Genomic DNA, 23359 nt, shown 5'->3' with positions numbered 1-23359 from the left:
AATAATAATGATAATTAAAAAAAAATATTTTAATAGATAATAAAGCACACTGATATCTGTTCACGAATACTTTCAAGACACCTTTATTGACATGTTTTACAAGCATATTCTCATAAGATTAAATCACACATCTGACTGCAAATATCAGATTATGAGCATGCAAAATAAAATGCAAATGCTGAGATTATGAATATGCTATTACAGCAACATTATTTCATAGTCATTAATGATGAATAAACAACTTAAACAGGACTGGTGACGCAGCAAATATAGTGGTTATTTATCACACATTGATGTCTCTTGTTCCTAAAACGAACAGTATATGTAATGTGTAGATAATGTGTTAAAAGTATAGTTAACCTAAAAATGAAATTTCTGTCATCATTTACTCACTCTCGTGTTGTTGTTCTTTTTTGTTCCATGCAAGGAAAAGTTAGAACAAGATGAACAGTAAGTGTTGACTGAAATGTTCTTCATGGGTGAACTATCCTGTTACATTTTCTTTGATATTAATGACCATTCCCCCACATCTAAGATTAATAGGCACAACATTATGTCTGGTCATTTAGTATTTAAAATAAACACAACTCTGGTGTGTCATTGCCAGCTACATTCATAAAACAACAGACAAACACAAAGAAACCTCAGTCAGGTCTTAACATCGATTGTTAATGTGTTTTTCCTTTTCTTCCCTGATGCATCTATATAAAGTGCCACGTTGACCATGTCTGGTGCTGCTGAATTGAAGAATGTAATGATTACACTCACAACTCTTCCCTTCTGCCTGCCATCCCTTGCTTCTTAACCCTATATACACCTGCAAAGAGAGATTAATAGTTTTATTATATAAGGATTATCCTTTATCTTTATTTAGTCAAGCTAAACGAAGCACTTATGTGTCAATGGACAGTTGCAAGAGGACAGGTAATAATGGGAGAAGGTGGGTGAAATGTTGCAAGCTGGATTCAAACTCTTGCTGCCCACATAAGCACCCTGACTCAATGTGTCGAAGCACGTGCACAAACTGCGGTAGCGTTTCGTGATTCTGGGGGTACAGATTGCGAAATTGCAGTATGTTTTTATGAACCTGTGTGTACGGAACGCAAAATTGTGGGTCCGTTTATACAATTGCGAAATGCGGATAAGGTTTTCTGAATATGTGCGGACGGATTAAGAAATTGCAGGTAGGGGCAATTTACCTCGCTCAGTGGTAAAGACGCTGGCTAACACCCCTGGATTTCGTGAGTTCGAATCTCAGGGCGTGCTGAGTGACTCCAGTCAGGTCTTCTAAGCAACCAAAATGGCCCGGTTGCTAGGGAGGGTAACCTCCTCGTGGTCACTATAATGTGGTTCGCTCTCGGCGGGGCACGTGGTGACTTGTGCATAGATGCTGCGGTGGATGGCGTGAAGCCTCCTTCAATGCTATGTCTCCGTGGTAATGCGCTCAACGAGCCACGTGATAAGATGCGCGGATTGACGGTCTCAGACGCGGAGGTAGTTGAGATTTGATCTCCGCCACCTGGATTGAGGCGAGTCGCTACACCACCACGAGGACTTGGAGCACATTGGGAATTGGGCATTCCAAATTAGGAGCAATAAATAAGAATGGTTTCAAAAATTTTGGGCACAGTTTACAAATCTGTGACTACAGTTTATAAACCGAGTACAGATCACAAAATCGTGGGCACAGGTTAGTGGTTATCTTCTTTCCCCTGGGGGCTCCATTTCATTTTTAAAAACGAAATATCTCTGATAGTTTACTCACCCTAATGCCATCTGAGATGTGTATGACTTTCTTTCTACTGCAGAAGACTTTTGAAGATTTGTAGAAAAAGATCCAGGCTCAGCAGGTCCTTAGAATGGGAGGGGATTTGATATTTGTAGGTCCAAAAAGCACAGACAGTCAGCATAAAATTAATCCATCCTATCTCCAGCTTCTAAGGACATGCTGAGTCTGGATCTTTTTCTACAGATCTTAAAGTCATACACATTTCAGGTGGCATGAGGTTGAGTAAATTATCAGAGAATTTTATTTTTGGGTGAGCTATCCCTTTAAGGGTGCATTCTCCTGCCGACGCCAATGAAACACTAGTACAATAATTGGTGCTCCGCTGTTACTGAACCTACAGCACCATGTCAAAATAAATTGTTTCAGCTAAGCTGTGAGCTTATAGTCAGACATGTCATTAAAGAAATGCTGAGTGCCGCAAAACATAGTTCGATTGCATTGTCTTCACTGATTGTATCCAACATGAACCTACAGCATGACCAGTGTAGTGTGATTTACAAACGATTGACTCAAAATGCAATTGTTAAATTCCCATTTCTAATTTGAATCAGGATGCGTGTGTTAGTGTCAGACCTGCATGGATCAGGAGTGTTCCTCTGCACTGCCGCTGAAGGAGCGGCTCCGGATGTGATTCCTCAGCTGCTCGATCAGCTCTGGGTTCTGCTGCTGGATCTGCTGAGCAAACTGCTGCCCGCTGAGAAAGAGACAAATATCACACATTCTGCTTTATATAGCATGTCAGTGTGCCCTAAAGGTTACATACCATGCCAAAACATTTTATAGACATGTAGCTGTCCGTACGTTACATACAATTTTAAAGGAATATTTCGTGTTCGATGTAAGTTAAGCTCAAGTGACAGCATTTGTGAATTTTTGACTTGTCCAATCTTTATAAATAAAATAAAAAAGCCAAAATCGTGGTTGATACACTTCCATGGAAGTGAATGGGGCCAGCTCATTGACATTAAAACACTATTCAAAAAATATATCCACAAGACGTAAAAAAATATCAGGCATATTAACATGGTTTTAGTGTGCTATTAAGTTATATTCAGTATTACAAATGTGTTGTCATGACAACGAAACCCTGTAATTCTGGTATTGGATATAACTTTACACAGATAAGGTTAGGAAGTCATTTTATCACACTAAAATCATATTAGTATGTATAATGTTTACATCTTGTGGCCATACATTTGAAACTACAGTATGTGTATTTTAGTCCCTTTGTAAGTGCATCACTGTGACGTGTTTTTTGTAGTAGACGAGGGGAAAGTCAAATTATTTTTTGTGATAATCAACATTATGCCACAAATCCTGTTGATTGATCTTAACTTTAAGGGTTAAAATATTATAAAATATGATGTCTTAAATACAAACAAACATGTTTACATAAATGCAGCCATAAACTTTCTTGTAAGTTCTAAACTGTCGATGTATTTGAGCGTTTATCCCAGTGCAGCACCCGTAGACTTATATTGTACGTACATTACTGTAAATGCACATTTTGTTTCTGTTTACAAACTGAGGGAGTTGACAAACAGATTCTGTTTATAGAGCTTAACTTGTGCTGAACCTGAATAATTAATACTAAAGTGCTGAAGTATATAAAAGATGTGATTCAATTATAAATAGAAGACACTCACGCTTCAATGAGACTGGATATGTCAGATAATCCTCCAACACCAGCTGCGTTGGACATCATGCCTGACATACTGGTTTAACAAAGAATAGGGCTCAGATTTTTTATTTATTCACAAACATTTCATGATGGCGTATTTTTTTGAAAACTAGGTGCACCCCAAACCGCACACTTCTGCACTATTCTACGCCATTTTGTAGTGTAAGTAGTGTAGTATGTTAACACTGAAAATGCAGCAAAAGAAGTGTACTTCAATACCCGAATGATGTACTTTTTCAACAGTCAACAGTGTGGAACACTGGACACTTCATGTGGACTCAGCTTGCCGTACATAGTGGAAGGGGCGGAGTTACCTGGCTGCGCTGCTGGTCTGACAAAACGGTTGTAAGTAACTTATAAATAACGTAGCAGCTAGTGAAATTTCAGTGGATAAAGCATCTTACTAATGTGAGTTGAATACTTTACCGTCACCCCAAGCTGTGTGAATATGTAGTTTAAGATACACGCGTTTAACTGAGGTTTGCTAATGCGCTAAAGCTAGCTGCAACACTCCACATGCGCTTGAAAGGTCACTTCTGTCAGCGGTTAAACCGCAAATACTTCTGTGTAGTAAAAAAAACTTTAAGTGTTCCATTTGAGACGATGCAACACTTTGTATATTCTAAGTGCATAGTGTGTTGTTTGGGACACAGCTATAGTTCGACCAAAGCCAAGTTATACAGTACTGTTTATATTAGAATACATTTAAATTAAGGCTGTCGATTTAACACATTAATTATAAAGAAAAACATAATGTGTAAACAATTATGCCATATGTCGATTCAGTCAGAAGAGGGCAGTCAGCGCAGCTTCAGCTGTACAGCCAACAAACTGCGCTTACAAAACAGCACAACTCTGAATGCAGCCGTCTCCAGATGCATTTTTAGAAGTTTCAAACTGCAATTAACATGACACAACCACAGTGAGAAGATTCAAGTCAGCTTCAAGCGTCCGTCTGACACGTGTACACAAAAATAGACACAAAAACCCCTGAGAGAACAGTCTGGTCTACCTCGAAGAGATTGACCGGCCCAAATGTAAAATGGATTGCTGTAGAACACTGTCTTATGTTCTTATGTTCAATGATATGGGATTAAAACAAACAATAATATAATGTCTTAGTATTATCAGTCTAAAATCTAAATATATTTATAAAAAATATATATTTATAATATTATACAACCCCAATTCCGAAAAAGTTGGGACAGTATAAAAAATGCTAATTAAAACAAAAATGTGTGAATTGTAAATTAGATTCACCCTTTGCTATATTGAAAGCACCACAACTACACATAATATGATGTTTTACCTTGAAAATGTACAGTAAGTTTAAATCAGATGATTGCAACTCCAAAAAAGTTGAGACAAGGGCAATTTAAGACTAATAACAATTGGACGAGTTGAAATAATAAGGCGATGTGAAACAGGGGATGTTCAACAGGCAATTGTGTCAGTATATAAGGAGCCTTTAAAAAACAGCCTAGTCTTTCAAGAGCAAGGATCATTCAAGACTTGTCAATTTGCCAACAGATGCCTCAGCAAATAATCTTCCCCAAAGACAAATTGGAAGGATTTTGGCCATTTCACACGCTACCGTTCACAATATCGTTAAAAGATTCAAGGAATCTGGTCAAATCTCGATGCGTAAAGGGCAAGACGAAAACCATTCCTGAATGCGCGTGATCTCCGATCCCTCAGACGTCACTGTCTTAAAAACGTCATTCATCTGTAATGGATATCATGAACATGGGTTTAGGATTACTCACTAAACCTTTGTTAGTCAACACCATTCACCGCTGCAGTTACAAGTTAAGACTTTACTAAGCAAAGCAGAAGCCCTACATCAACACTGTCCAGAAGCGCTGCCGAATTCTCTGGTCTCTGTCTCATCTTAGATGGAAAGTAGAACAGTGGAACTGTGTTATTTGGCCTGAAGAGTCCACATTTCAATATGTCAACAACAGCCGTCTAGTTCTCCAGGCCAAAGAGGAAAAGGACCATTCAAGCTGTTATTAGCATCAGGTCCAAAAGCCAGTGTCTGCATGGGCCAGGAGTGTGCCAGTGCCCATGGCATGGGTAGCTTGCACACCTGTGAGGGCACCATTAATGCAGACAGATACGTACACATTTTGGAGCAACATATACTGCCATCCAGCACAATCTTTTCCAGGGACGTCCCTGCATTTTCCAGCAGGACAACTTCAACCCACATACTGCCCAGATATCAAGTGCATGACTGTGTAAGCAGAGAGTGCGGGTGCTGGATTGGCCAACCTGCAGTCCTGACCTGTCTCCGGTTGTATTAGCCAATATATTTAATATTTGTATTATTATATATTGAATTCTTTATTTGGGCGTCTTTCCCAGCAAACATGAATATGTATGTGATTAATTTGACTGATCAATCTGCATCTCATGTCCTTTCAATTAAAACATTTTAACCGATTTACAGCCCTAATTTAAAGATTACATAAACACTTAAAATGTGTTGAAATAAATGTAAATTTACTAAAACTATTTATAACTCATAAGGAATACCTCAAACATGCATGGAAAGCAAATCTAAATAAACTTACAGTTGTTGAACTTGCTGGTTTTGCATCACGCTGGCGGCCTGTAGTGCAAAAGAGGCAAAAAGAAAGTGTTTGAATGGATGAAAAGACCAAAGTTAAAACTTCAAGCCTACTGGCTTGATATGTCTCTAGCCCACTTCCTGTTTGAATAGGAAATGCATCTACACATGAAAGAAAATTGTGTTGTTAAACCATTTTAAGGGGTCTTTAAGTAATATAATAAGTGACTATAACTGAGATCTTCTTGTACTGAATGTGTAACAAGAACTAAACCAATACCAAAGCGTTCATACCCTGCCTTCCATTTAATACAGAGTCCTCTTTTAAAGTCGTGTGTTTCTTTTATGAATGTGTCCCAATTTTTCTACCTATATCTAGAATGCAGTGGTGTGCTATAAAACTATACTCTCACCCTCAGGCTCTCTGTCTGAGCGTAATTTAACTGACTGCCCCTTTAACACTGGCTTAGCAGCATTACAGATGGATGGAAGGGGTCGGAGGGTCAATTGATATGCAATTTCATAAATACTATAACAGAGCAATGTGAAACCATCCACTTGATCTTACCATGCTAATGAAAGCAGGGTTATTAATGAGACTGGCCATGTCAAACCCCAGTCCTGCGGCCGTCTGTCAGAACACAAGTAGACACAAATGTTTGGAAAAATGACTTCACTACTAATTCATATTATTGGCTATTGCTTGTATTTAATAACTATACTGGCATTTCAATACACTGTACAGTGAGAATTTATAGTCTGAAAATCTGGGATTCAGAATCTAATTTAGATCTTGAAATAAACATGAAATATTTCTTCTATGACTAAAAAATAAATATATATTTTTTAGATACATATTGAACTAACTTGGACTACATTTCTTTAAAGTATGTATAAAATTGAAATTTCAAATATATAATCTGTGATTCCTGATTTCATCTACTTACAGGGCTGGATGCTTCTTTTTGTCTTTGCTCTGCAATCTTTAGGTTTGATTTGTAGGTGTCATTTTCAGGATCTAACACCAGTGCTTTTTGAAAATAAGATATTGCCTCTGGATACTTGCTCATAGACGTTAGAGCCAATCTACAATCACAAAGATAAAGTAATGCAATTTTATAAATTAATAGACATATATAATAAATGTTAGTCCATTTAGAATAAACTAGATTAATTAACAAACAAGCATCCTGGTAACACTTTACAATACGGTTTCATTTGAATAGTTAAACAATATTCATAAAATAGTTAATGCATCAAATATCATGAACTAACATTGAACAATACTGTATGTTTTAACAACATTTATTATTCATGTTTATATATAAATATACTATTTTTAAAAATTTTTCATGCTAGTTCATAATCCAACTTTTAATGTATTTTATTATATTTGAATATATTGGTATGTACAAATTAACATTTACCAAGATCGATAAATGCTGTAAAAATATAGTTCATTGTTAGTTCATGATACTTAATGCATTAACTAATGTTAACAAAAACAAGCTTATTGTATTCCAGCATTATATATACAAGAAAATCTGTTGTATAATTTAGTAAACTAGCTTTTGTGACACTTTCTGTGGTACATTCTGCAGCAGTATATGGCCTACTTGTAAAAGTGAGAATCTTTTAAAATAAACAAACAAAAAACATATTGGCCTATATATGATCACTGCAATAACAGTTTTTATTTTTTTTAAAGAAACACTCTTTCACAATAATTTTGCTATACATTACCATTTTGAAACACTTGACCGAAATGTTTCTCGTGATCTTAAAAATCTTTTTGTCTGAAGGCATATGCTTAAATGTTTGAAATTAGTTTTGCAGACAAAAATAGAATTGTGCCACCTTATTAATTTATTTAATTATAAAACTAAAATGTTATAAAAATTTTTTGGATGGACTAAATAATAAGTGCCCAACATAGATGGGAACACATTCAGTACTATTTAAAAAGCATCCAAGGGTGAAAATGTCAAGAGTACATGTCTGCAAAATCTAGGCAAAGGGTTAAAAAAAAAAAAAAAAAAAGAGTTCGGCGTTCGAGGCTAATGGGATCTTGCTTTCCGGCCCCAGTAGGCCTAACTATATATACACACTAGTCCTTCACTCTCAGTCTAGGAACTGAAGCACCAGCAGGCGGGGCCAAGAGTGCACTGATTTTAAGTAGACAAAATGAAAGAAGTTTGTTTGAAATCTTTGCAAATTTATTAAAAAAAAAAATGAAAAAAAAAAAAATGAAAATCACATGTACACAAGTATTCACAGCCTTTGCTCAATACTTTGTTGAAGCACCTTTTGCACCAATTACAGCCTCAAGTCTTTTTGTGTATGATGCTACAAGCTTGGCACACCTATTTTTGGACAGTTTCTCCCATTCTGCTTTGCAGGACCTCTCAAGATCTATCAGGTTGGATGGGGAGTGTCGGTGCACAGCCATTTTCAGATCTCTCCGGAGATCTTCAATAGAGTTCAAGTCTGGGCTCTGGCTGGGCCACTCGAGGACATTCACAGAGTTGTCCCATAACCACTCCTTTGTTATCTTGGCTGTGTGCTTAGGGTCATTGTCCTATTGGAAGATGAACCTTCACCCCAGTCTGAGGTCCAGAGTGCTCTGGAGCAGGTTTTCATCAAGGATGTCTCTGTACATTGCTGCATTCATCTTTCCCTCGATCCTGACTCGTCTCCCAGTTCCTGTCGCTGAAAAACATCCCACCACCATGCTTCACTGTAGGGATGGTATTGGTCAGGTGATAAGAGGTGATAAGATAATTCAGGCTAAAGAGTTCAATCTTTGTTTCATCAGACCAGAGGATTTTGTTTCTCATGGTCTGAGAGTCCTTCAGGTGCCTTTTGGCAAACTCTTGGTGGGCTGTCATGTACCTTTTACTGAGGAGTGGCTTCCGACTGGCCATACAGGCCTGATTGGTGGAGTGATGCAGAGATGTTTGTTCTTCTGGAAGGTTCTCCTCTCTCCACAGAGAAACGTTGGAGCTCTGTCAGAGTGACCATTGGGTTCTTGGTCACCTCCCTGATTAAGGCCCTTCTCCCCCGATTGCTCAGTTTGGCCGAGCGCCAGCTCTAATAAGAGTCCTTGTGGTTCCAAACTTCTTCAATTCATGGATGATGGAGGCCTCTGTGCTCATTGGGACCTTCAATGCTGCAGAAATGTTTCTGTACCCTTCCCTAGATCTGTGCCTCGATACAATCCTGTCTCGGAGGTCTACAGACCATTTCTTGGTCTTCATGGTTGGTTTGTGCTCTGACATGCACTGTTAACTGTGGGACATTATATAGACAGGTGTGTGCCTTTCCAAATCATGTCCAATCAACTGAATTTACCACAGGTGGACTCCAATCAAGTTGTAGCAATCATCTCAAGGATGATCAGTGGAAACAGGATGCACCTGAGCTCAATTTTGAGTGTCATGGCAAAGGCTGTGAATACTTATGTACATGTGATTTATTTCATTTTTTATTTTTTATAAATTTGCAAAGACTTCAAACAAACTTCGTTCACGTTGTCATTATGGGGTATTGTTTGTAGAATTTTGAGTAAAATAATGAATTTAATACATTTTAGAATAAGGCCGTAACATAACAAATTGTGGGAATACTGAAGTGCTGTGAATACTTTCCGGATGCACTGTATCTGTTTTTACTGAGAGAAAAGTCAACATAATGTTCTGTTGAAATTGACAGCATATGCTGTCCATAAAGATTGAATTGAACACAGGACATTCCCTTAAATGACTATTCCGGGTTCAATACAAGTTAAGCTCAATCGAAAGCCTTTGTGGCATAATATTGATTACCACAAAATGTTATTTGGACTAAAAAATTCAGGATCCAATGAGACAATTACGGAGACAATTTTTCGAGTGTTTAAACACAGAAATTTGAAGTTTATAATGTTATAAAAGCACTTACATTAATTCTTCTGTTAAAACTCAGAGCTGTAAATTGGTTTAAATAATTATTTTTACAGTTGTTTTAAGGTTTTAGGGTTTGTTGACATTACATCGTCATGGTAACAAAGTTGTAAAATTAGATTGAACTCTTCACAGAAAAGGTTTGTAAGTGATTTTATCACACTAAAATCATGTTTACACACATATCCTTTATCTCTTGTGGTCATACTTTTGAAAAAGTGAATATTTTTAAGTTAAAACATTTTTGGCCCCATTCACTTCTATTGTAAGTGCCTCACTGGAACCTCGATTTTTGTGCATTTTAAAGAAAAGGAGGAATGAGTCAAAATTAATTTTTGTGGTAATCACCATTATGCCACAAATGCTTTTGATTGAGCTTAACTTGAACCCAAAATATTCCTTTAAGCTTAAGCCAGCAAAGGACAGTTAAACCATAATAATTACATGAACTCACCCCATTCTGCCATAAGCTTTACTGTATGAGGTGTCAATCACAATCGCTCGTTCACAATCGACTGTGGCCTTAGTGTAGTTTCCAAGTTTACTGTGTGCTGCAGCCCTGAGAGAACACACACAGCTGTCAACACACAAAAAAACAAAACATATGTCTGTATAACACAGTCTAAATGTGTGAAACTTTAACCATTACCTGTTACAGTAATAAACAGCATTTATTTGATCCAACTCAATGGCTTTTGTATAACAGTCCACAGCACTGCTATAATTTTCCTCTTTCATGTGGTTATTCCCTGATAAAGAATCAAAAACCTTTCAGCACTCAGGGAAAATTTTATAGAGAATTCTTAATAGATGCATCAATTATTTAGCCTCTTTTAATTTGCATTGTCACAATTTATGACATGACATTTAGTTATACATAATGAATCCTGTATAATAATTCCAGCAGATGAACAAATCTAAATATAATAGTACAGTTTGACATGCCTTCATTTTTAAGCTGTTCAGCTCTTTCAATGTCCTCTGGGGATGGAGACGATTCAGATAACAGAACGATATCATTCTGTGAATAACAATGAGACAAGAAACATTTGTACAGTGTCTCTGTTGCAAAATCTTGGAGAGGGATATAGCTGCAGACAGAGCTCCAAAAAGGGGTGGGAGCTCCAAACTGCCAGCAAAGATACGGAGCCCCGTATCTAACCCTTTCCCTAACCTTAACCGTGCGTGGAAGTGACGCCCCCTTTTGGAGCTGGTGCAATACCTTTTGGAGTAACCCCACCCCATTTGAAGATCTCCGGCCTGGAGATACAGTATACCTACTTGAAATCTTGTTAAAGCTGAAGCATGTAATTGTTTGTAATCCCAGCCAAATCATCTGACCAAAAAGTGTAACACTGTGCCATTGTAGTTCTATGAAAACATTGCTTTGTTTGTTTGAGAATCCCGATACAGCAACATTGGCTCAACAAATACTGTGAGTTTGGGGTGGGACTATCTGTTTAACCAACTAATGGCAGATGGGGGAGTGTTCGGGACCAGTTTTGGGTGTAATTTAATTGCAAAGAAATTCATTAATGTTTTCTAATTACTTTTAAATAAAAAAGTAGTGTAATGCATTACATTTAAAATGTTCCAAGGAATATTCAACACAAGTTAAGCTCAATCAACAGCATCTGTTGCATACTGTTGATCACCAAAAAATAAAAAAGAAGCAGCAAAAATCGAAGTTACATTGAGGCTCTAACAATGGAAGTGAATGGAACCAATTTTTGGAGGATTTAGAAATGTGAAGTTTATAATGTCATAAAAGCACTTACATTAATTATTCTGCTAAAACGTATGTATTTACAATCATCATGACAACAAAGTTATATATTGGCTATGCCTTTACAAAGAAAAGGTTAGTTAGCAATTGTATCACACTGAAACCATGTTAACATGCATATTATTTGCCTTGTGGCTATTCTTTTGAAACTTGGCCCCATTCACTTCCATTGTAAGTGCCTCTTTTGCCATTTTTGTTATTTTTAAAGAACAAAATTTTGTTTAGTGATAATGAACAATATGCCACAAATGCTGTTGATTTAGCTTAACATGTATTGTACCAGGAATATTCTTTAAGTTACTTTTAAGTACATTACATGGGCTACACATTTCTAAAATGGTATTATTTAGAATTTAAAACATGAATAATTAATTTTTAGGGCTGTCAATTTAACGTGCTAATTCAGTGTGATTAATTATATAAAACATAAAAAAAATGTAGGTAATGAATAATTTCCCCGTAACGTTCCACCGGAGCAATTTAAGCTCGAAGTACCACCTGTTTTCACCAGGGAGCAGTAAGCAAAACCCAAGCAGTATAGGCAATGTGCAGCTCATACAGAGAACAAACCACACTCACCAGGAGCAGACAGCACAAGATAAGAACATCTTCATGCTTTCACAGCTGTTTGGACTGCAAATCCAAAAGTGGGGATCTCAAGACGTGTTTTTCAGAATTTCAAACTATGTTTAACTTGACACAGCAACCTAAAAACAGTATGTTTATGACTCGATGCAACCAGTGTGAGACGCTCCAAAAACTTCCGTCCGATATTCGGAAAATGGCATTTAAGGAAACAAAACTGCAACACTCCCTTTAGCTTAGCATGGGTTGGACTGTTACCAGAGAAGTCTCTGATAAACAATGCTGCAGGGCTTGTATTTGTGCTACATGTGTATGATCATCAAAAGAGAGTTTAATTTATCATGTTTTATACAACTGTTTCTGCAGGCGTTTGTTTAACAAGCTTTGATATCATGTGGAAACTTGAACTTGTTTATTGATATTACTTATAATATAGCGGGCGAGGATGCCATATATCCCAGGAGCCTCTGGAACTGTTTGAGAGGAACCACTGTACCTGGCTTGAAGTGAGTGAGGCACCTGAGCACTGACTGCGCATGCTCGCTTGTTTACCTGAAGCCCCAAGCGGCTGAGGTGCGCGAGCACCTGGTCCCTGTGGGCGCATCGTAACTCTAGAGAGTGTGCTAGGATGAGCCAGTTGTGGAGGTAATCGAGTATGTGGATGCCCACTTCACAAAGCGGGGCAAGGGCTGCCTCTGCGACCTTGGTGAAGACGTGAGGGGACAGGGACGGGCCGATGAGGAGGACCTTGTACTGATACGCCTGGCCGTTGGACACGAGCCGTAGCGAGGGTCGGCACCGAGGCAGATTGGAGACGTGAAGTACGTGTCCTTCAGGTCTACCGCTCCAAACCAATCTAATGCAAATGCAGATTATAATTTGTTTCTGCGTGAGTGGAACGGGAGTTTGTGTAAAGTCCAGTTGAGAACTTGCAGGTCCAAGATTGGTCGCAACCCACCATGGGTACGATGAAGTAAGGGCTGTAGAGATCCTTCTCCATCTTGGCTGGAGTTACAGGCTCTATCGCATCTCTGAGTAGCAGGGAATTGCGTAGCCGAGTCGGATGGTCCTGGCCAGCCAACACGACGGCTTGGCTACGAGCGGCGCCCTGGCCCGAGGAACCGATCAAGTAGCCGTGAGGGAGGACGGAGGTTTCCAGTCCACTTCGCACTCGCGGCGGACCCGAGAAAGCATAGCAGACATCCGTGCATCAGGCTCAGACTGGGAGAGCAGACCCGAAGGTGGCAGCCCTGACGAGTCATCAGCATCAGACGCCGCTGTGACGCTCTCCTATGAAGCGAGGAAATCGTCATCCAATTCCGGGGGCTCGAAGGAGAATGCCGGCTGGCCGAGCTCGGACGGAAACAAGCAAGCATGTCGGGATGCGGGTGGTTCGTGGGGTTTTACCCGGCGAAACCAAGCCCGTCGTCAACCCCGAATCACCTTCAACGCCAGTCGGGTCGTCCTCAATCCCATAGGAAGAAGGAACGACACGGTGGGCGGCTGAAGTGACTTTTTCTCGTGAGAAAAGAAAGCTGCGACCGCAATGTTGCCTTGGCTATGCTCTAGCACTGAGAACATGAACCAATCATAAAACACTGCCTGTTTTAAATGTAATTACAGCTCAGGCACACGAGGCAGCTTTTTATGACCGTCAGAAGTGGAGAGAACTCGACCACATCCAGGAACTACACAGAGGCGGAAGGGTATCTTGAAAAAGACGTGTCCTGAAAAGGACGTTCAATCCACAACTTGGTTGTGCAAAAAAATCTGTCTGACATTCGCCCGCCCCCTCCCCTTTATACCCGTATGTACGGGGGCGGGGCATGCAAATTCTGTCTGCCAACATGAGATTGGCCTTTTCTCAAGTTCAGAGGTATGCAAGGCTCTCAGAAGAGACCCCTTGTGTCACTACAATCGACACAACGTCGAGTGAATGACAGAAAGGGAACTACAGTATATGCAATCATTATTGAATTATTGTGATTTGAGGGGATTTGTCAGCAACTATTTATATATGCGATATATTCGATTAATTCATCGGCATACCATGTAATTAATTGTATTTAAAATGTGTATTCATTGACAGCCATATTTTCTCTTTGTGTTTCAGTGACAGCTAAAGTGTGTATACCCCCTAATAATTAATTGTAAGGAAGAAACACGTGGTGCTGAGTGGATGACTTACATGCAAAAATACACTAGAAGGAAATATACAATAATTTTGAATTCATTGGGCAAAAAAACTAACTTTTATGTAATGTGTTAAAAAGTAACTTACTGGACACACTTTATATTAGGTGGCCTTAACTACTGTGCACTTAACCAATTGATACAATGTACTTATTATGTACATACATGTTGTTGCGTTGTAATTACATTTAAAATACTTGCACTGAATTACATTTGTAGTTACACTGCTAACTTTAACCCTAACCCAATTCTAACCCCAAAATATAACTCTAACCCCAAATCCTAACCCTAACCTTACTCCTAAACCTACCCGTACCTCAATCAGCAAATGTGTAGCAGCAAATCTGTGAATTTTGCAGAACAACATGTAGTCTTGTATGTATTTAATGTTAGTGCATAGTAGTTAAGGCCACCTAATATAAGTGTGATCTACCTGATTACTTAATTTACTTAAGTAATTCATAATTAGATTACTTTTCGATTAAGTTATCAGTAAAATAACCTGATTACAATTTTATAAAAATAATGGATTACTGGCTAGTGGATTACTTTTTGAGTAATTTACCTAATACTGTGTGGGACATCAGTTTGAAAACAATGATTATTTTTGCAATTTAGTTTGGTGACGATAGTGTTGTAGAAATTACACACAATCAGCTTTAATCCATAATGAATAATATCAATGGTTATTGTTATAATAATATCAGAAAATGTAAATGTAATATTGTACTTTGAGAAGGGAATTGAGGAATATCTCTCTCAGTGGCTGGGTGCTGTCAAGATCGAAGTCACTCGAGCGGATCTTGTATGTGGTCTCCAGACACTGTATTGCAACTGTAAATAGCAGAATGAGATACACATTTTTTATTTTTTACAAATGTGTATGAATGTGAGCAAACAGGGCTCAACAGTAAGTATGGACCATGTGGCCTGTGATCAGTGTGAGAGAATTTCAGTCCAGCTGATGTATTGCAAACTAAAAACATAAGTTTTCTTTAAATGAAAATGAAAGAAATATGAACAGTGCATTCAGAAAGTATTCAGACCCCTTCATTTTTTCACATTTTTTATGTTGCAGATTTATGTTAACATGCTTTATTGTTTTTTCACATCAATCTACACTCCATTACCCATAGTGAGAAAGCAAAAAAAATATTTTTGATATCTTTGCAAATTTATTAAAAATACAAAAAATGAAATATCACCTTGACATAAGTATTCAGACCCCTAACTCAGTACTTAGTTGAAGCACCTTTGGCAGTGATTACAGCCTGAAGTTTTTTATGGGCATGAACCTAGATTTGCACACCTGGATTTAGGGATTATCTGCAATTCTTCTCTGCAGATCCTCTCAAGCTCTGTCAGGTTGGATGGGAACCTTCAGTGGACAGCTATTTTCAAGATTCCCCAGAGATGTTCAATTGGGTTCAAGCCCAGGCTCTGGCTGGGTCACTCAAAGACATTCACAGAGTTGTCCCTAAGCCACACTTGTGTTGTCTTGGCTGTGTGCTTATGGTCATTGTCCTGTTGGAAAGTGGACCTTTGGCCCAGTTTAAGGTCCCGGGTGCTCTGGGACAGGTTTTCATTAAGGATATCTCTGTATTTTTCTGTGTTCAGCTTTCATTCAACCCTGACCAGTCCTTTCCCTTAAAAAACACCCCCACAGCATGATTCTACCACCATCATGTTCACCGTTGGGATGCCTGGTTTCCTCCAGACATGACGCTTGGAATGGAGGCCCAGCGTGAGTTCTTTAATGCGTGCTGTAATAAAAAAACAAAAAAAAAACTTACCTTACACTTCACAGCAGATGCACTGAAGGACAGATTATATATTATCAATCATATAATGTGGTGTTTAGATGATTATAATGACTGCTTATGATAGATAAGTTGCGGTTGCCGGTTATGAAATGCAACATGGGATTCAGAATTCGTATTAGAAGCAAAGAAGGTTCTTGAAGCCCAGCCCTTCCACTTTCCCAGCACCTGAAGTGGTTAGAATGAGATTGGGATGATTGGGAGAAGGCTCGAGTGGACTGAGTAGTTTGTATATTCATTAATGTCAGAAAACATGGCTACATCGCTTCATCAAAACAGTGTGCTCTGACAGTAATGGCTTTAAACTTTTATTTAGTGATTGTTTGAAAGTTTGTACCATAAAAATAAAGATATTGTGATGTTGACAAGCCTATTTGAGCAGCTGGTTCATCATGACAACTGCTTCAGTCCCTCTTTTGCTGGTAAACAGCAGCAGGAATGCAGATCAAACCGGTTTGATCATACGCCTCAGAGCCCAGCCTAGAGTAATCACACTGGTTTGATTACTCTCTAAATTGTATAGGTTTGGTCTCCCACCCACCTGCTGGCGATGCCAGACAGAGGACAGAGACATAACCCATCTTTTGGGGGAGGGGGTTGAAATCCAGGAGTTTTGGTTAAAGTTTCAGAGTCTAGTGTGCGATGTATTAGGTACTTGGTATCATTTTGCCCCAGACTCTGTATCTTGGGCGATGGAGTGGTCATCGACACTGAAAATAGACACATAAAGAGCTGGGTCTTAACCAGCGTCCTGATCGCCAGGCAAATCATTTTAAAGGGGACCTATTATGCAAAATTCACTTTTACATGGTGTTTGTACACAACCACCCTACAATGTTAATGTTAAAGTCCACCCACTCCTCTTTCTTATATTTCTATTAATCAAAAACAATGTGTCAAAATGAATGGTTTTAATTTCTGCTCTAAAGTGATGTCACATAAGAGCAGGCCTCGCCCACGACTGGTGACGGGCTCCACCCTATTATCATAGATCATCCCCTGAGTGATCTACTCATAGCCGCCATTTTTTTCCGTGCTGGAGTAGATACAGTGAGAAGAATAATGTCTCATCTTCGTAAGCGTCATAAGTGTTCTGTTGTTGGCTGTAAAAGTGAACATACTGTAAGAGTCTTCATGTACTACCGGCATCAGAGCCACTGAAGACGCAGTGGACAAGTTTTATTTTTGAAGGAAATGTGCCCCAAAAAGTTGTGTATGTTTGTGCAAATATTTAAAACCAGACTGCTTTGTAAATGAGTGTCACTATATATCAGGATTTTATATTTTTTTTATTCTCAAGCATGGATCAGTACCAGCTGTTCGTGTTCCAGCTTTATATCCTGAAGATGTAAGTATCACACTTTAGATTTTGTGAAAGTTTGCAAATCTCCTTTCCGAATGTGCTTGTTAGCTGATTCCACGGCTAATGCAGCTTAAGTTAATTGTAGAGTGGAGGAGGGTGGGGCCGGGCTGGAACAACGCACACCCGGTCCTCAATCAGTCTGATGGGGGTGCGTGAGGGATAAAGGCGGCCGGTGATGACGGTTCGAGAGAGAGAGAGAGAATTACATGGAGCTGCTCTGTGTTTATGTTTGTGTGTTTTTCATTCAGTTTATTATTAAAACTATCATTTATATTGCCAAGCTGGTTCTCGCTTCCTCCTTGCCCATTAACCGCTTTACACTGGTGCCGAAACCCGGGAGGGAGGAGGGATGCCCGTCGCGGAGTCCTCGACACTGCCGTCCACCCAGGGGAGCGTCACTGCCATCCGGGGGACGGAGTAGCCCGACCGCCAAGATGCGGGGAACAGCCGCCATCCACGAGGCGAGTGGGGACTAGACTCCCCGACTGCCTGGAACGATGGAGCCACTGCCAGGGGCAGAGGAGTGCCCTGCCGTCCCCCAGAAACGTGGAGGGGTCGAGACTTCCTGGAGCGGTAGGGCCGCTGCCAGGGGCGGAGGAGTGTCGCCAGGAGTTACCAGAACGCGGAGGGGCGTTCTGTCCGACGCGGGGTCATAGGAGCGTCTGCCGTCCGCCTTAGAGGGTGGAGGAGTGATCGAGGACCACGTGGCGGTGCGTCAGAGAACCGGTGAGTAAGTTTTTTTCCCTCTCTCTGTCGCTCCGTGTTGGCATTTGTCCTTCGCCTGTTTTGTTTATTGTTGCTTTTACCCTCCAGCCTCCTCCCAGGTTGAGAAAACGGGGCACAAGGCAACGCCATGAGGAGTGTAGAGTGGAGGAGGGCGGGGCTAGTCTGGAACAACGCACGCCTGGTCCCCAATCAGCCTGAAGGGGTGTGCGAGGGATAAAGGAGGTCGGTGACGACGGTTCGAGAGAGAGAGAATGACATGGAGCTGCTCTGTGTGTATGTTTGTGTGTTTTGTCCTTCAGTTTATTATTAAAACTATTCTTTATATTGCCAAGTCAGTTCTCACCTCCTCCTTGCCCATTAATCACTTTACAGGAATTAATGGGAGTAAAAATGTATAATAGTTGATTCTGTTCATTTATATTTTTTTATTTTGTATTCTTTACAAGAATCGATAAAAAAGTGTTAATCTGAAGAATTATGAAGGCCACAGTGCTCTTAGGAACATTCAATGCAGCCAAAATTTGATGTAGCCTTTCCCAGATCTGTGCCTCGACACAATCCTGTCTCTGATCTCTGCAGGCAGTTAATTTGACCTTATATAGAGACATTATATAGACAGATGTGTGCCTCTCCAAATCATGTCCAATCAATTGAATTTGCTACAGGTGGACTCCAATCAAAATGTAGAAATATCTCAAAGATGATCCAGAGAAATGGGATGCACCTGAGCTAAATTCAAGTGTCATAGCAAAGGGTCTGAATACTTGAATGTGATATTTCTTTTTTCTTTTTAATAAATTTGCAGTTATCAAAAATCTGTTTTTTTTTGCTTTGTCATCATGAGAGTATGGAGTGTAGGTTGATGTGAATATAAAATAATGTAATTTGTTTTAGCATTAGGCTGCAACAGGTAACACTTTATTATAACTACACGGTATAAAGTATTTGTAAAGCATTAGATTATAGTCAATTGATCATTAATAAGCTACATAAAAATAGTTTGTTATTTGTTTAAATTCACTTTAGATTTCTTATTGTTTAATAAGTTCATTTATAGGCAGTTTGATAATGTTTTTTAACATGAAGAAGGCATGAATTCATAGTAAATAAAGAAATTATATATGTAATTAATTGGATTTACATTTAAATGTAATTAATGTATTTGTCACTGTTTTAGTACCACTTACTATTAAAAGAATTATTACATAATATATAGGTCATAATAAAGCATTGACTAATTCCTAACTAAGCATGTTGCGTGACCTAATCTAAAGTGAGAACTGTATATGCCTAATTAAACATTTATTAATGATTCATTACTCTGTAATCTCCACAGCATCTAAATCAAAAGGCTCAAAACAGACACTAAAGCTTAACAAAAAACAAACAAACAAAAAAACAGACACAATACAAAAGTACAGGAATAATAGTGAGGAAAATCCACAGTTTATTAAAAGATATCCTCTAATTAATCTCATTATTGCCAATTCAATATACTGTAATTCAGCTTCACCAGTGGACCTACTATAAATATTTATTTAAATTTAATCCGATTCCAGAAGGAAAGTCCAACAATCCCACTACAGTCTGTGCACGTGCTCAGGAAACAGCCAGCACGTCACCATGGTCACATGACACTGATGAAATGGCAAACAAAAATGAAATAGGAAAGAGCAAGTAACGTTATATTATTGTCTTTAAATGATATTTTTCCAATTCAGTGCTGTGGCAGCGGGGGGCATGGTCGAGCGTTCGTGCAGTATGACAAAAACATCCTAAGATTTGAATGCTGATCAACAAAGAATTCTGCTTTCAGGATTCAGGCCGGGAGGAGCCCACTTCAGGAAGACACATTTGTCTCTCAAATAAAACCTTTTTAGCCAAATCAGCCCTTTGACCAGTTGGTCACCACAAGTTTCAATGATCACAATTAGATATTCAATACAGCAACAACTTCTATTTCTAGAAAATGCTAATGTTTAAGTTTGCAAGGCATAAAAATATGACTAGTTTTTCTAATTCTGCTTTGTTTTCAATAACATCTTCACAGCTGAATCTAAAACAGTTTTTGTCAAATAACGTGAGCACACTCAGAGATTCACTGTATAAATTAAAAACGTACAATACATTCAGTACAACAGCACACTTGCTTGTGAAATTTGCTAAAATAAAATTATTCTTGATATAATAGTAATAACAACAATATTTATAATAATAATATGAATATATTGATAGAGATATATATATATATATATACAATATTACAATTTATTATGCAGTAGTAATATATTTTTTTTGTCATAATTTCTTCAATTTTGCGCATCCATTTAAACCTAACTTTCATTTTGAAGGATTTTTGTGTTAGTTTCAGGTCAACACCTTCACGCATCACTTTGAAGCATGCAACACCAGAGAACTGGATATTTATTAAATAAAATCGCAGGCTGCTGTGGTTTAATAATCAAACTAGGACACATATACGACACATTTACAGATCAACGGAAGATTTAGTGACAATGCAGTACTGGCCCGTAAGGGCGAAACTCTCGCACTTGTACTCTATCTATATTTAATATCTTTATTAACTATGAATTAATGCTTTCTTAATGTTCTCATAACCACTTCTTTACCACAGGTTTGCATCAAATAAAATATATCAGTTAAGTATGTTTAAAGTTGTTTACTGCCAATATATGAACTTAATAAACAATAATAAATCATTTGCTAAAGTGAATAGAAACAAATAACATACTATTATATGTAGTTTATTAATGTATTAATAATGTAGGAACAACCATTTATAAATAATCAATTAACTATCAACTAATTATTACAAATATTTATACCATGTAGTTATTATAAAATGTTACCTCTTTGGAATATATTAATACATAATATTTTGTAACACATCATAAGAAAGTGTTTCACCGCTGTTCAAATGCAGTTTGGATCACATCATTTATATGTATAAATGTTTTCCATCTGAAAGGACTAAATATTAAATGAAACAAATGACAATAAAATGCAAAGAAATCTCTTCAGTAATCAACATACTTTTTGAATGTAACTGTATTCTAATTACCAATTATTTAAATTGTAACTGTAGTGGAATACAGTTACTTATATTTTGTATTTTAAATACGTAATCCTGTTACATGTATTTTGTTTCTCCCCAACCCTGCGTATATAATACAATGTAATGGGATCAAATGGGATGTCCATCAACTTTCTAAATGAACTATGCCGATGGTCTCAACTGATTTATCAGCCTATCACAAATAATAATTTCACAAATATGGTGAGATTAAGACAGTCCTTTTGATTTAACAGTGATCAGAATCTAAACAGTGTGTTCAGCGGCAAAAAGGCCTGTAGCTTTAAATGTTTGAAACATGAGCCTGACCTACCTTCCAGGCTCTCCTGTTCACCTGAATTCAGCGAGCCACAGTTTGTCTGATCTCTGAGGAACTGCACAATAGAATATGCCAAGCGCTTTTCCACAGCCATTTTGCCAGGGAGAAACCTGGGGAACATTTGAAATGGTTTGAAAAGGAACCTTTTTTAAAAGAATCATATCATTTTGATAGAATCAGAGAAGTTGTTAAAGGGCAATATACATGTATATCCCTTGATGAGGGCATTTTCTTCACAACAAGCACTATGCTCAAATACATTTACGCAATATATATATATATATAATTATATAATTATTGGCTGGTCCCAGGGGTACACTGTGAAGAGAACTCGGCCCTGGATTTACATAGAAACCAGCCCAAAAGTTGTTATGGGGGGAGTGGAGGCATATCGGAATATTGCGTCCCCCTTCGGCATAACACGGCGGACCGTTTCAGCTTATCGCTGCCCATTCGGCCCCATTTCTTGGCCGGCCCACAGGGAAAAGTCCCGTTTCTCCCTATGCCAGTCCGCCCCTGACTGGTCCATATTCCTAAATTCCTGGGAGGGTTTTTGCTTTTGCATAGGTCAAGCAATAACCACAAAACTCTAATCTGACACTCTTGAGCTGCTTTGTGCACTGAACACATACCTAAAAGCTTACATACTATTCATATAATGCTGCAATCTGTTGCAGGAGTTAATTACATAACATTCTTCTCTGATTTATTTTAACGAGATTCATTTCATCAATATCCTATTGCTGTACTCTTCTGAAAAAAATAAACTGTAGTTCTGATCCTATTTCACATTACATATAATATTTACATGCAATAAACAGTGCATTTCCCAGGATAACAAAAACGCAGTTATGATGTAATGCTAACAAGGGAATCAGAATTTTATCCTGCAGTACATATCATTCCCTTAAATGTATAAACAATAAATGGGCTGTTAACTCTGGATAAACAGTAGTCAGTCCATCATAGGTTGGTCCAAAACACATGATCATGTTTACACTGGTTTTACATGGTTGAAATTGCAGGCGGATGTACAATGTCTGAAAACATTCGTAGTTTAATTAACGGAGAGAAGAGAAAACATTTTAAACGATAGTCTATCCCAACTCTTCATGACCCCGCAACACACATTCAGCGTCAAATATCAATAACATTATATTGATGAAGATGCAGTACTCGCCCCCGCCCACCTACCTGAAGAAAATGCCAGCAGCAGCCACAGCGTCATGAATACCCGTGCGAGATTGATGCTCAGCACTGCGCATGCGCAGTCTCTAAGGAAGAGACTGTACGAGTGAACTTACGGATCCTACTATGGTCAAGACCGGGGAACGCTACTATTTTATTAGTCAATGTTTAAAGTTCTTTATTTGTAATATGATAAATAATATCACATACCTTAACTATACACATATAGTTATGTGCTCTTCGGTGTTTACATGTTCGAATTTGTTTGAAGCTTGGAAATTGTAGATAAAGTATATGTCAAT

The 23359-nt window shown here is 38.4% G+C and overlaps 1 protein-coding gene across 1 annotated transcript; it reads right to left on the bottom strand.

The window, feature by feature from the left end:
* Positions 1-110: 110 nt before the first annotated feature.
* Positions 111-23118, bottom strand: LOC127636271 (small glutamine-rich tetratricopeptide repeat-containing protein beta-like). Its single transcript, XM_052116723.1, has 12 exons — positions 23064-23118; positions 21864-21979; positions 15278-15381; positions 10929-11004; positions 10633-10732; positions 10438-10542; positions 6990-7128; positions 6611-6673; positions 6047-6084; positions 3436-3504; positions 2363-2483; positions 111-817 (listed from the first exon to the last, which is right to left on the bottom strand). Exons 2-11 carry the CDS (start codon positions 21961-21963, stop codon positions 2372-2374), a joined length of 906 nt encoding a protein of 301 aa, XP_051972683.1. The 5' UTR covers positions 21964-21979; positions 23064-23118; the 3' UTR covers positions 111-817; positions 2363-2371.
* Positions 23119-23359: the final 241 nt, after the last annotated feature.

This window comes from Xyrauchen texanus, chromosome 44, assembly GCF_025860055.1.
Source record: "Xyrauchen texanus isolate HMW12.3.18 chromosome 44, RBS_HiC_50CHRs, whole genome shotgun sequence".
NCBI lineage: Eukaryota > Metazoa > Chordata > Actinopteri > Cypriniformes > Catostomidae > Xyrauchen > Xyrauchen texanus.
Note: the sequence above shows the minus strand (reverse complement) of the source record. Positions and strands in the feature narration are given on the sequence as shown.